This window comes from Spea bombifrons, chromosome 11 (assembly GCF_027358695.1).
Source record: "Spea bombifrons isolate aSpeBom1 chromosome 11, aSpeBom1.2.pri, whole genome shotgun sequence".
Lineage (NCBI taxonomy): Eukaryota > Metazoa > Chordata > Amphibia > Anura > Pelobatidae > Spea > Spea bombifrons.
In genome coordinates this window covers 12361742-12374255 of record NC_071097.1, presented here as the reverse complement: position 1 = coordinate 12374255, position 12514 = coordinate 12361742, and the positions used below count along the sequence as shown (strand labels likewise).

General features: G+C 40.7%; 1 protein-coding gene across 1 annotated transcript in view; it reads right to left on the bottom strand.

Moving 5' to 3' along the window:
• Positions 1-1080: 1080 nt before the first annotated feature.
• The window catches only part of PPA1 (inorganic pyrophosphatase 1), a 37394-nt gene continuing 25960 nt past the window's right edge, over positions 1081-12514 (bottom strand). Inside the window, exons 6-11 of the mRNA XM_053450069.1 lie at positions 9948-10074; positions 8439-8566; positions 7117-7202; positions 4203-4272; positions 3658-3697; positions 1081-1548 (exon numbers count right to left, since the gene is read on the bottom strand). Coding sequence (XP_053306044.1) covers positions 1517-1548; positions 3658-3697; positions 4203-4272; positions 7117-7202; positions 8439-8566; positions 9948-10074 — 483 coding nt within the window. The 3' untranslated portion in view covers positions 1081-1516. The remainder of the gene's footprint in view (positions 1549-3657; positions 3698-4202; positions 4273-7116; positions 7203-8438; positions 8567-9947; positions 10075-12514) is intronic.

Here is a 12514-nt window from a genome sequence, read left to right as displayed (position 1 = left end):
ATTGACCACAAATGTGGCGGGAGCGGGCGAGATTTACCACAAATGTGGTGGGAGTGGAACACACATATTGCGGGAGTGGGCGGGATTGGACCAAAAAAAAAAAAATCAGTGGGAGCGGGATTAAAAAAGCCGTCCCGCGCAGGGCTCTACCACCCACCTCAATGTTATTCACTTCAGCGGCCATAATGTTAAGGCTAATCAGTGTATAACCACATTGCAGATGTTTTGAAGTAGTTCCTACAGGATTTGTGTGCACATTTTATAGGTATGCACTGCATTCTTGTTTTGTTGTAAAATTTTGCACCTGAATACCTCATCAGTTCTAAGGTGTTTTGGTAATTAGCACTGGTTGGAAAGATAGACAACCAGTTGCTCCACACCTGTCTTCACCTTATGAAATTCTGAGAACGACAATCTGCAGACACTTGAGAACCGATGCTAAGAAACCTCTGATAAAATAATGGTGGCACTGGCTCCACATCTGTTTAAATCAAGTAGCCACATAAAGAAAATCATGTGCAAATCCTGACAATCTACATTTTCTCATATTAACAGTCATCTGTAATTTTTCATCTTAGGGACTGCTACTGATATGGACCATGACAACTGTCTGTCCAGGTTAGCGTTCTGAATTAAGGATTTGAGTAACTACAGGGGGACACAGGTGGGTAATAGCTGAAATCTGTCTTCCCTGTGCTCTTGCAAGCTTTTCAAGCTATCAACAGTAAAATATGACTTTATATCTCAGCATAGCGCCAGCCATTGTAGTTGAAAAGGAGGGAGATATGTGATAGAGAAGCATACCGCCAACCTTTACTTTGGATAGATGGTATACGTAAACATGAAGGATACAGTGGAGCTGCAGAGACAATGTGAGTTAGTATTATCGGCACTTTCTAGCACTATTTTACTATGGCTGTCTTACTACAAAAACTGTTGCTCTTTGGTTGAAAACATTTTATTTTAGTCTTAGGACATTCTGTTCAATATATGCATTTTCTTAAAAACACAGCCACTCATTTCCTTCCTTCAAAATTTTCATAATTTAAAAAAGGTACAACTCACAATAGACACAATTCATTTCCAACAACAAAACTAGATTTATTGTCTTTTCTGGTCTTACAAATGGAACTTACACAGTGGTTGGAACAATTAGCAGTTTTATTTGCATGCCAAGTCTGCTTTCTCAAAAATATAAAAAAAATAGAATAAAACACATGCGAAAATATGTTTTTGCTGTCCAATTATACCGGAAAGGCTAAAGAGAAGCGGTTTGCTGCTGCTGCTGCTGCTACAAGGCTGATATGTGTTCATGGACCAATTACTGTGCTATTCATCTTTGTAGAGCTGGATAATTTTCTATTGCAGAAGACGCTGATGATGTGGCAGTGCGCATTTTTCTTAAAGAGTTAAATTGGCTTATGCTTTGCCTTTATCCTATGTTAATATCTTCTTTAGTCTGCTGATCCAGGTGTGCAGTGGATGGCATGCAATAATGAAGGTCTTCACCTTATAATTAGTTCTTCTGATAATAAAACCACTTGTCCACTGCATATGTAGCAAGATGAAAGGGATTTAAAGTGTAAGAGTATAGGGGGAACAGTGAAAAGCAGAGAGAAAGAAAAAAATATTTGTTAATTACACACAATAATATAGAATTGTCTTTCATAGATGAATATCAGGTTTTTTAGAAGCCTGAAAAGGTTTTTTACCAAAAGTAAAAAGAGGTTCTAGTGTAGCTGCATAATAGAATTGGGTAAGAATAATAAGGGGTGTAGTTCATCCACAATTTTGCACATCCACATTTTATATATAATCCCCCTAATATTATAATGTATATTAGGCTTGTGCATTCAGATTTGTACCAATTTTAATGAAATTGGCCAATCTCATTAATTTGTACCAACGTCTTAAAACAAAGAGGGGCACAATGAAACAAATAGAAAGAAGCTGTTTTCTGCACTCCCCCTTTGAGCGAACAAGAGAATGTCTCCCTGCTTCACTGCTTCTTGTCCACGTCTTTATTCTCTTTTCTTCTACAGTGCTCCCCTGTGTTACCCTGACCTCCTGGAGCACTTCCGCATCAGGGCGGAGCCTTGGCGCACACCACGGTGAGAACCTATTGCGCAATTGGAGTAACGGGGTAGAGGTCCTTCCAAGGAACACACCATGAAGACAACCTCTCCCAAGCAGTAACCCAGCAGAGTCATGTGAATTTATGTCAGGTCACATGACTCTGCTTCGTTCCTGCTTCCCCGGGCGGTGCAAGAGAAATTGCTCACACAGCAACACGGAGAGAAGCTGCAGCCCCTGCAGAAGGCATCGAGAGATCTGCAGTTCAGGTTAGTGGGTGGTGGTGGTTGTATGAGGTATGGTTGTATGGGTATGAGTGAGTATCTGTGAATTAATAAGTATCTCTAAATGAGTATATAAGATATATAGTATAAATCAATACTACAGGGGGGGGCTGGCTGGTGGGATAAATATACAATGTGGAGCTAGCTAGTTTGGGGCAATAAACAAGGGCGTGGGGGCATGAGGGTGACCACATCAGCCATATTTTCCAGGACACACAACTTTCACATATTGCTGACCAACCCAGATTAAAGCCTACCCTACAGTATGGGGGATGTATAGACTCATGGAAGGGAACCAAATAGTCAGCTATACATCCCCCATACCGCAGGGCAGCATTTTATCTAGACTGGCGGCATCAATACACAAGGGGGGCAGCTAGGGCCATTACATAAATCAATACAAAAGCGAGGGGCAGGCTGGGGGCACACATACATATAGTGCTGGCTGGGGGTGATACACAAGGGCTGTTGTCCTGGTTTGTGTGTGTTTGGATGTTGGTGTGGCAGAGCCTGTCCTGGTGTGTGTTTGGCTGTTGGCGTTGCAGAGCCTGTCCTGATGTGTGTGCTTGGGTGTCTGTGTGGCAAAGCCTGTCCTGGTGTGTGTTTGGTTGTTTGTTTCCTGGCACTTTACTTACTGTAGGAATAAATTTAACTATTTCATGTTTACGCCCTCCTGAATTTGTAGTCACTTCAGAGGACATTCTAGGCCCAGAAATAATTAACAGGAAAAGTAAAGGTATTGTGTTATTTACTCTTTTTGATTCTATCCTATATTATCTGCCAAGCACTGATGTCATCTTTATCCAGAGCACATGGTCGTCGAGGAGTTAAGATTCTGTCTATATTTTATTTATTTCCATATTCCCACCAAAGTCCTCAGCGCCAGTCCTGGTGTGCACCAAGACTACACCCTGATGTGGACATGCAGATCATCAGGAGATGAGGCTCACTGGAGAAGAAAGAAGAAAAGGAAGAAAGAGGGAAAAAGAAGTGGCGCTGTGGAGACAAGGATAATGTAGGGATACACAGAGAGAGAGCGTGTGTGTGAGATAGAAAGTGCAAAAGAGGGTAAGAGAGAGTGACAAATTTTATTTCCGACTCAAAAACCCCTTAGAATTTAATCTAAACCGAAAAGGCAGGAAACTAAATTAGTTACAAATGAATTCAAATTGTTTTTGGTCCATGTGCAAGTCTAATAGAGATATACCTGTGTACATTACTATGATGTTGTCTTCTCCACAGTGATGTGTTATGTTCAACATACGGTATAAACTAATCACATGGGCCTAGTAATACTTACCATCTGAAGGTATAGGACTGTCCGGCCCAGCAGGTGGTGTCTGAAAAATATTATAAGAATTCCACAATCAATACATTAAAAGGGAACATTGTTTACAGACCACAAATTCATGCACTAATACAAATTTGTTTTCAAAGAACATGTTTATGTCCTACTAGCGTGTCAATCTGGGTCTTTAAAAACAGCAGGGCATGGCCAATGTCACCGCACACCCACGGATTCTGCCACTTCAGGGGCAGACTGGGTGCTGGAACGTACAGCCAGTGGTTGGATATGCATGGCTGCAGGCTATGTGACCAATGGAAAGTAGCGTGTGGCCACACATATGCAGCTGTCGACCATACCGATTATCAGGCAGCTGCAAGCTTTCAAATGCCAGGGCTGCCTGGTCATCACCAGTCCAGCCCTGACCAATAGAGCATATAGAATCAAAATGTTTACACAATGCCTGGTTTTAAATAAATAAAAATAATAATAATAAAAAAAGACTGATCACGTAGAGTAAACTGTAATCAGGCATAACATTATTTAATTTCCCAACTCACAGCATTCACAAAGGATTTAGCATCATCTTGCTTGCAAAGAAAGGGGCTTTCCTGTACCGTGGTGTTGGTGCTGGAGAGAAAAAAAGACATAATTATGAACTATTAGGAAAATATAAAAGTTTTTCTACAGATAAATTTACAAAATACAGGTGCTAGGGATGTTTTTATTATCTAACGTTCTAATGTTAATCTCACACCTACAGAAGGTAAATCAGAGCTGCACAGATACAGTTTTATCAAGAGGATAATGTATTCACTGTGGAACCTGTAAAACAAACAATGTGACACTCACGGGCATTGTTACAGAATGATTCTATTGGGAATTAGGAAGGTATTAGAATATAGAATGGTTGTATATCTTTGAGTAAACATTATCTATTGGAACTTAGATTCTCCAAAAAGGCCTGTTCAAATTGTGAAGCAAATCACCAGGGGAGGGCTGGAACCTTTGGCCCTGGGGGGTAGGTAAAACTGAGTGGACTCCCCCAGACATGTACACATACACACACTATACTCACACTCACACTACACTCGCTATCACATATACACAGCCTTACCATGTCTGAAGCCTTTTTTTTTTTTTTTTTTTTTAATTACAGAATATGTTTTTAGGCATCTGCATGAACCATTATGTGTTCACTCTGTTATCTTGCCCTCATCTACTAGACAAAGCCTTTGACTCCTTATCATAGTGCCTTGTTGTAAATAATAGAACGGTGATTAAAACTGAACCAAACTGGATGCTCTGACTCATGAAAGTCTATGAAGGAACAGATTTCATTTGCATTACCATGAATCAGTTAAGCGTGGTGGTTGAGCAATGAAAGACATCCAAAATACCACATGGCTGACAATGGCAGCCATCAGGTCTGCAGATAAAGGAAATTGATTGGAACAAAATAAAAACATTTTTTTTCCAATGCTGGCCTACGTTACTGTGTACAACCCTATATTTTACACCCAAGTTCCAAACTCTCCTCATTTATTTATTTCAATTAGGCTCAAAAATATTTATTACCAGACACATTGGGTAAATGGAGAACGTTCCTTTTCACACAACACTAATTTGGTATAAACAAAGGTATTTTTTTATTGGAGAATTGCTTTAGAGTAAAACATTACTATTATTATTTCTGGGGCTATAATATAGGGCTGCAACTAACGATTATTTTAATAATCGATTAGTTGGCCGATTATTTTTTCGATAAATCGAATGCAATTTTTTTAAATTTAAAATAATGTAATAAAAAACGTACAATTTACACTTTCATCTCTTTATTGCAATGGCCTCTCGCTATTCACCTTCTTATTTTACTGACATAATAAAAGCTACAAGAACCCAAACACAGTGTACAAAGTTATTAGTAAATATTAATTCATATGTTAACTATTTTTCATATTTAATAAAAACTGAGAAAAAAGCCTTGTTTATATTTTCTTTTATTTACCAAACTGCCCCCAGTTATGCACATCTGACCCCCAGCTTGCCACTCTGCCCCCATATATGCCTTATACCTGTTATATGCCAGAGATTCCACTGTGCCCCCGATATGCCTTACACTCCTTTTATGCCAGTGATATCCAACTGAGCCCCCTGATATACCTTTTACCCCTAGATATGTCTTATAACTTCCAATTCACCCCCATTTATGCCTTATACCTCCCCATAATTACCCTGCACCACCCTGAAATTCTCCCTGATTCACACTCTGCCTCCCCCAGATATGCCATTCTGAAATTCATTATACCCCCCATACACCACTCTACCTCCCCTATACACCACTCTAACTCCCCCAGATATGCCATTCTGCCTCCCTGAAATTCATTACACCCCCCATACACCACTATAACTCACCCATACACCACTCTGCCTCCTCCCCCCTCCCATACTCCACTCTGCCTCTTCCCCCCTCCCATACTCCACTCTGCCTCCTCCCCCCCTCCCATACTCCACTCTGCCTTCTCCCCCCCCCATACTCCACTCTGCCTTCTCCCCCCTCCCATACTCCACTTTGCCTCCTCCCCCTCCCATACACCACTTTGGCTCCTCCCCCTCCCATACTCCACTCTGCCTCCTCCCCCTCCCATACTCCACTCTGCCTCTTCCCCCTCCCATACGCCACTCTGCCGCTTCCCCCCTCCCATACTCCACTCTGCCGCTTCCCCCCTCCCATACTCCACTCTGCCTCTTCCCCCCTCCCATACTCCACTCTGCCTCCTGTCAGCAACGGAGGTTCACAAGACACAAGGGAGCCGGGTAGAGAGGCAGAGTGGCGTATGGGAGGGGGAGGAGCCAGAGCCCTCTGACTCCTCCCCCCTCCCATACACCACTCTGCCTTTCTCCCGACTCCCTGGTATTTTGTGAACCTCCGTTGCTGACATGCACTTACGCTGAGGCTTCTATGAAGCTGCAGTGAAAGTGCCTGTCAGCAACGGAGGCGGGAGAGAGGCAGAGCAGTGTATGGGAGGGGGGGGAGGAGTCAGAGGGGTGTATGGGAGGGGGGAGAGAGACGGAAGTGAGAGACCGGCCGACAGTGAGGGGAATCCAGGTCCCCTGCAGCGTTGCGGGGGATCTGGATTCTAGTGTTATAATCCGATCTCTGTTTTAGGTCGGATTATATAAGGATAAAATCGATAAAAATCGATTCGACTAATCGATAATGAAAGTCGTTGACAACGATTTTCATTATCGATTATTATCGATTTTATCGATTAGTTGTTTCCGCCCTACTATAATATATAAAGAAGACATCTACAATTCTACATTTACACTTATCAAAATGTATTTATAATTAGGGGAAATAAATTGCAGAACACTCTGAGCATAATAAAGGATGGCAGCAACTGGCATATATGTGATTGATTCTAATAAATTATATATATATATATATACTTAAAATAAAATAAAACCCACCAGTTGATTTCTCCACCGTCTGTCTTTTTGGTCAGGAGGGCCTTCCACTGCACGTTAGTGCTTTTGATTATTTCTATGGCAAAGTCCTGCACAAATAGGATTATTATTATAAAACAAAATGAGTAACTGGCAATATAATAATAATAATAATAATAATAATGCACACACAGCATTCAAAAGTTTGGGGTTACTTGTATTTGACCATTGCCTGATTTGACATTACCATAAAATTGTTATGTTATATACTACTCGTTATGTCCTGTTTACCCATTGTACAGTGCTGCAGAATATGATCGTGCTTTATAAAACAACAACAACAATATCAAATGGATCAGAACGACAGTGTTGAAATGTTTAAAGTTGTAGCTGAAAATGGCTGATTTTTAATGGAATATTTTCAACACAAACTATGAAACCGTAACTCCTGAGCTCCAATGGCACATTGTGTTAGCTAAGCCAAGCTTAAGTTTAAAAGGCTAATTGATCATTAGAAAAACATTTTGCAATTATTTTAGCATAGCTGGAAAGTGACTCCAAACTTTTGAATGGTAGTGTATGTATACATACACACAATATATATATCAGCCATAACATTATGACCACCTGCTTAATATTGTGTAGGCCCCCTTTTGCCGCCAAAACAGCCCTGAACCATCAGGGCATGGACTCCAACAGACCTCTGATGGTGTGCTTGGGTATCTGGCACCAAGACGTTATCATCAGGTCCTTTAAGTTGCGAGGTCGGGCCTCCATAGATGCATCCTGGTGCCATGTGTTCTTTGGTAAGCGGCACACACACACAACCATCCATGTGATGATTCATCATACTAGGTCACCTTTTTCCATTGCTCCATGGTCCAGTTCTTATGCTCATGTGCCCATTGTAGGTGCTTTCGGCAGTGGACAGGGGTCAACAAGGCCACCCTGACTGATCTGTGGCTACAGAGCCCCAAACACAACAAACTGCGTGTGTGTGTTCTGACACCTTTCTACTAGCATTCATTTTTTCAGCAATTTGGGCTACAGTAGCTTGTCTGTTGGAATTGACAACACATATACACAAGTATATATTTATATTAAAGGTCAGTGATTCACAAAATAGAGCGATGTGTTACTTGTAAAATGTATGTTGTAAAATGGAATGAAAAAAAATTACAAGAATTTTACCTCTTTGTCACAAAGACTGCTAGTTGCGTTCTGTACTTGACAAGAACCGTTTTGATGAGTTGCTACTTTGTCCGCATGTTCCTTATCTTCTCTTTTTTTTGCATTTGTCTGATCAGTCATAATAATGACTCCTTAAGTTAATAAATGGCAATTACCTTATTTTTAAACTCGGCATCAAAAGCAAACTGGTTCTCTGGCTTTCCATCAGGAACTTTGTACCTTCTAAACCAGTCAACGGTAGATTCTAGATAATTAGGTTTCAGTCTTCTGACATCTTCGATGTCTGATAGGAGAACAAAAAGATGCATTTCTTGAAACAGAATCCAATTAGCCGCAAACAGAACATTTGTCTTAGTAGAGTTTGGATGTGCTTCGTACTTTTTCTTTTTTTTTTATAGCCAGCTTCAACCAGCTATAAAACTTTCAGTACAGACAGTAGGCCAACATATATACATCTACACAGAATCATTTTCCAAACCCAAAGTATGTAATATGTTTTCCTTATGGCTTATTAGTTAATGTGCACTAAAACAATAAATAATTACTGCAAGAGTTGAACAATAATCTGCTAAAATACAGAGAAATTGATTAATGTTAAATGGTCTGTAAGAGCAGTTAGTCAACTGATCTTTTCGGACACCAAGCTCAGCGAAATGGCCCAGACACAGTGACCACAACAAATTCAAAAGAGAAATTGTTCAATGCCAACTCGTGGTCATCAATTATCCAATAGCAGCTCTGCAATTTTACATGTAACCAATCTTTCATATACTATCTTCCCATTTTGCTATCCTGTCCCATTTATTTTGGAAGCATACATAAGTATTCCTAGGCTTCAGGAGATTCCATTACAGCAAATTTTGTAGCACTGTCACATTAGTGAAAATGTTTAACAAAGACAATTGAAAATGACAATAACTAAAATAACACACCAGTACAGAGGGAGAAGAGGGCCCTGCTATTGCAAGTTTACAATATATTGGGTGGAAGAGGTAGACATAAATGGTAAGAGGGGACTGCTTGAGTGAGGATGATTGTAGCGAGGGCAATATGGTGGTGTGCATGGTGGATGGCTTCTTAAGAATGCAGGGTGAGGCTATTAGGAAGGTTGAAAACTTCTCGGAGTAGGTGGGTTTTTGGAGAGCATTTAAATTAGAGCAAGGAGAAGAATGTCTGACAGAACAAAGTAGGGAAGTGGTAGAGCATGGGTGAAATTCTGAATATACAAGTGGGAAAAGGTAATAAGTGTGAGTGGTGAATAGCAGGAGAGAGGAGACCAGTTAGTTGGAAATTACAATAATTCAAATTGGATATCATCAGAGAATGTATTGGTATGTCGGTTATTTCTTATGTGAAGTAAGGTCAGATTCAAGAGATCATTTGCGTTGAGGTACAGTATAATTAGCATTATGGGGAGGATGTTATCCCTGATGTTATCTATTTTATTTTTAAAACACACAACAGAACAACACAGAAGCAAGGTAGCACAGGAGAGGGTCAGTGGTCTTAGGACTGCACTGTAGAGGGTAAGGAACACAGAGAAAGGTACCCATAAGGCTAGGTGGTACAGGATACGTCCATAGGACTAGACGCCATATAAAAATAGTTTCAACAATGGTAGATCAGACTTGGCTGAATCAGACTTCATTAGATTATTCACTTACCATTATAGTGGGAAGCATCTGGATCTTCAACATTAATTGCAATAATTTTCCAATCTGTTTCTCCTTCATCAATCAATGCCAGAGTCCCAAGAACTTTAACCTTAATGACCTCTCCTCTTTCACACACCTAAAGAAAATAAGTACTCACTAATGTGGACATACAGGGATCAGACATTATTGCCCCAACAAAGCCAAGCCACCCCCCATCAAAACACACACAAATTGGTACAGCGCAAGCCAAGAATGCTTAAAAAAATAATTTAACACAATACAAAATGAGTGAACATAAGAAAAATCTAAATCAAACCAATATTTGCTGTGACCACCCTTTGCCTTCAAAACAGCATCAATGCTTTTAGGTACACTTGCACACTTTTTTTTTTTAAAGAGCTCGGGAGTTAGGTTGCTTTGGAGAACTAACCACCGTTCTTATGTGGATTTAGGCAGCCTCTTTCTTCATGTAATCGATGATGTAGAGATCAGGGCTCTGTGGGACTCCTTCGTCTTTAAGCTGATGATAGTTCTTAATGACTAATAGTTCATGGTCATGCTGCCTAATACATTTGGTGCCAATCATATGCCACGCTGATGATATTGCATTATGGATAAGTATCTGCCTGCTGTTCTCAGCATTAAGGAGACCATTAATTCTGATCAAACCCCAACTTAATTTGCAGAACCTCCACCATGGTTCACCGTTGCCTGCAAACACTCATTTTTCAGCCAGTAAAACAAACTGCCTTCTGCTACACCATATATTTCAGATTTGGACTCATCAATCCAGAGCTCCTGCTGTAATTTTTCTGGACCCCAGTCCCTGTGTTTTCATGAACAGCTGAGTCGTTTGGACTCGTTTCCATGCCAGAGTCCCATGGTTTTAGCCAATCTTCCGGTTGCAAAAGGAAGTAAGCATGATGTGTCTTACATCTGCTGCACTAAGTTTCCTTGGCCGATCATAGCATCTACGGTCCTCAACTTTGCCGGTTTCTTTGTGCATCTTCAAGAGATCTGGAGTAGAACATCTGTCAACCCCTGTCTGCTTGGAAATGTCTGCCTGGGAGAGACCGTGCTGGTAGTAGAACTACCTTTTGTCTTATTGTGCTCAGTCTTGCAATGGTGTATGACTTAAAATTAAACACTCTTCAATGAGTTTGGCTGTTCTTCATCCAGTTTTATTCCTCCTACACAGGCGTTTCTGGTTAATTTATTGATTGTGTTTCAGCCTACATATTAAATTGATTATCATTAGCACCTATTTGGTATAATTGTTTAATCATACACCTAACTACATGCAGTGGTCGGCAAGTTGCCCATACACGGGACACTTGTGTCTGCCACAAAGAATTCCGGTGTCTGCCACTTGGACCACTGGAAAATTAAATTGCCACACCGCAGCAATCTTTTCTTCTGTGTTTTTCAAGTTGCGCTGTCCTTTTTTCTTATTCTCATGCATGATAAAAGAGACTGCTAGCTGGTATTAGTGTGGTGACTGTGTGTGCCTGGGTATCTTAGTGTATGTGTTTGAGTATGTTAGTGTGTCTGTGTATATTAGTGTCAGAGTGCATGTGTTAATGTGTCTGTGTTGTCAGTGGTATTTGTTAGCGTGAGAATGTGTGTCTGAGTATGTTAGTGTGTGCCTAAGTACACGAGAATGGGTGTCTGCTTATGTGAATATGTTAGTGTATGTGGGTCTGAGTATGTTAGTGTTGAGCGTCTGGTTGTGTTGGTGTGTTAGCGCAGGGCCCGCCGGACTTCAAGGTGGTGGGCCAGCTGGTCCATGAACGATGTTCTGTTGGGAGCGGGTAAGCCGTCCAACGTTACAACTGTTAGCGCTCAGAGAGCAAGGCTTTTCTTTTTGTTTGTTTTATATTTATGTTTTGTTTGCCAGACCTTTTAATAAAAAGGACTATATTTCTAAAAGGAATTCAGCCTTGTGTGGTATTTTAAACACAAAGACTGTGTGGCTATATGATCCCAACTTACAATATATTATATATACACAGACACACATACATACATAGACACACACTCATATACATATATATGTATATATGTATACGAGTGTGTGACTATGTATGTATGCGTGTCTGTGTATATATAATATATTGTAAGCTGGGATCATATAGCCACACAGTCTTTGTGTTTAAAATACCACACAAGGCTGAATTCCTTTTAGAAATATAGTACTAGAAGTATATATACTAGGGCTGTAACAAAATAATCAATGAAAATCGTTGTCTATGATTTTATTTATCTATTCGTTTTATCGAATATAAGAGGAGGGTTGTTTCAGAGCAAATGCTTATAATCTGACCTCAAATAGGGGTAGGACTATAACACTAAGATCCACATCCCCTGCAGCACTGGGGACTTGGATCCTCCTCTCTGGCAGCTGGTGGACTACCTCCGCTACTGCCCTCCACTTCCGTCGTGGCTTCTATGACAGAGTGCCAGTTTGACATGACCTTATGGCGCTCCATCATAGAAGCTCCAGCGAAAGTGGCAAGCAGCAGCAGAGGTTATCTACGCGCATCTAGTGCCACTAGACACCTGGGAGTTGAGTGGCA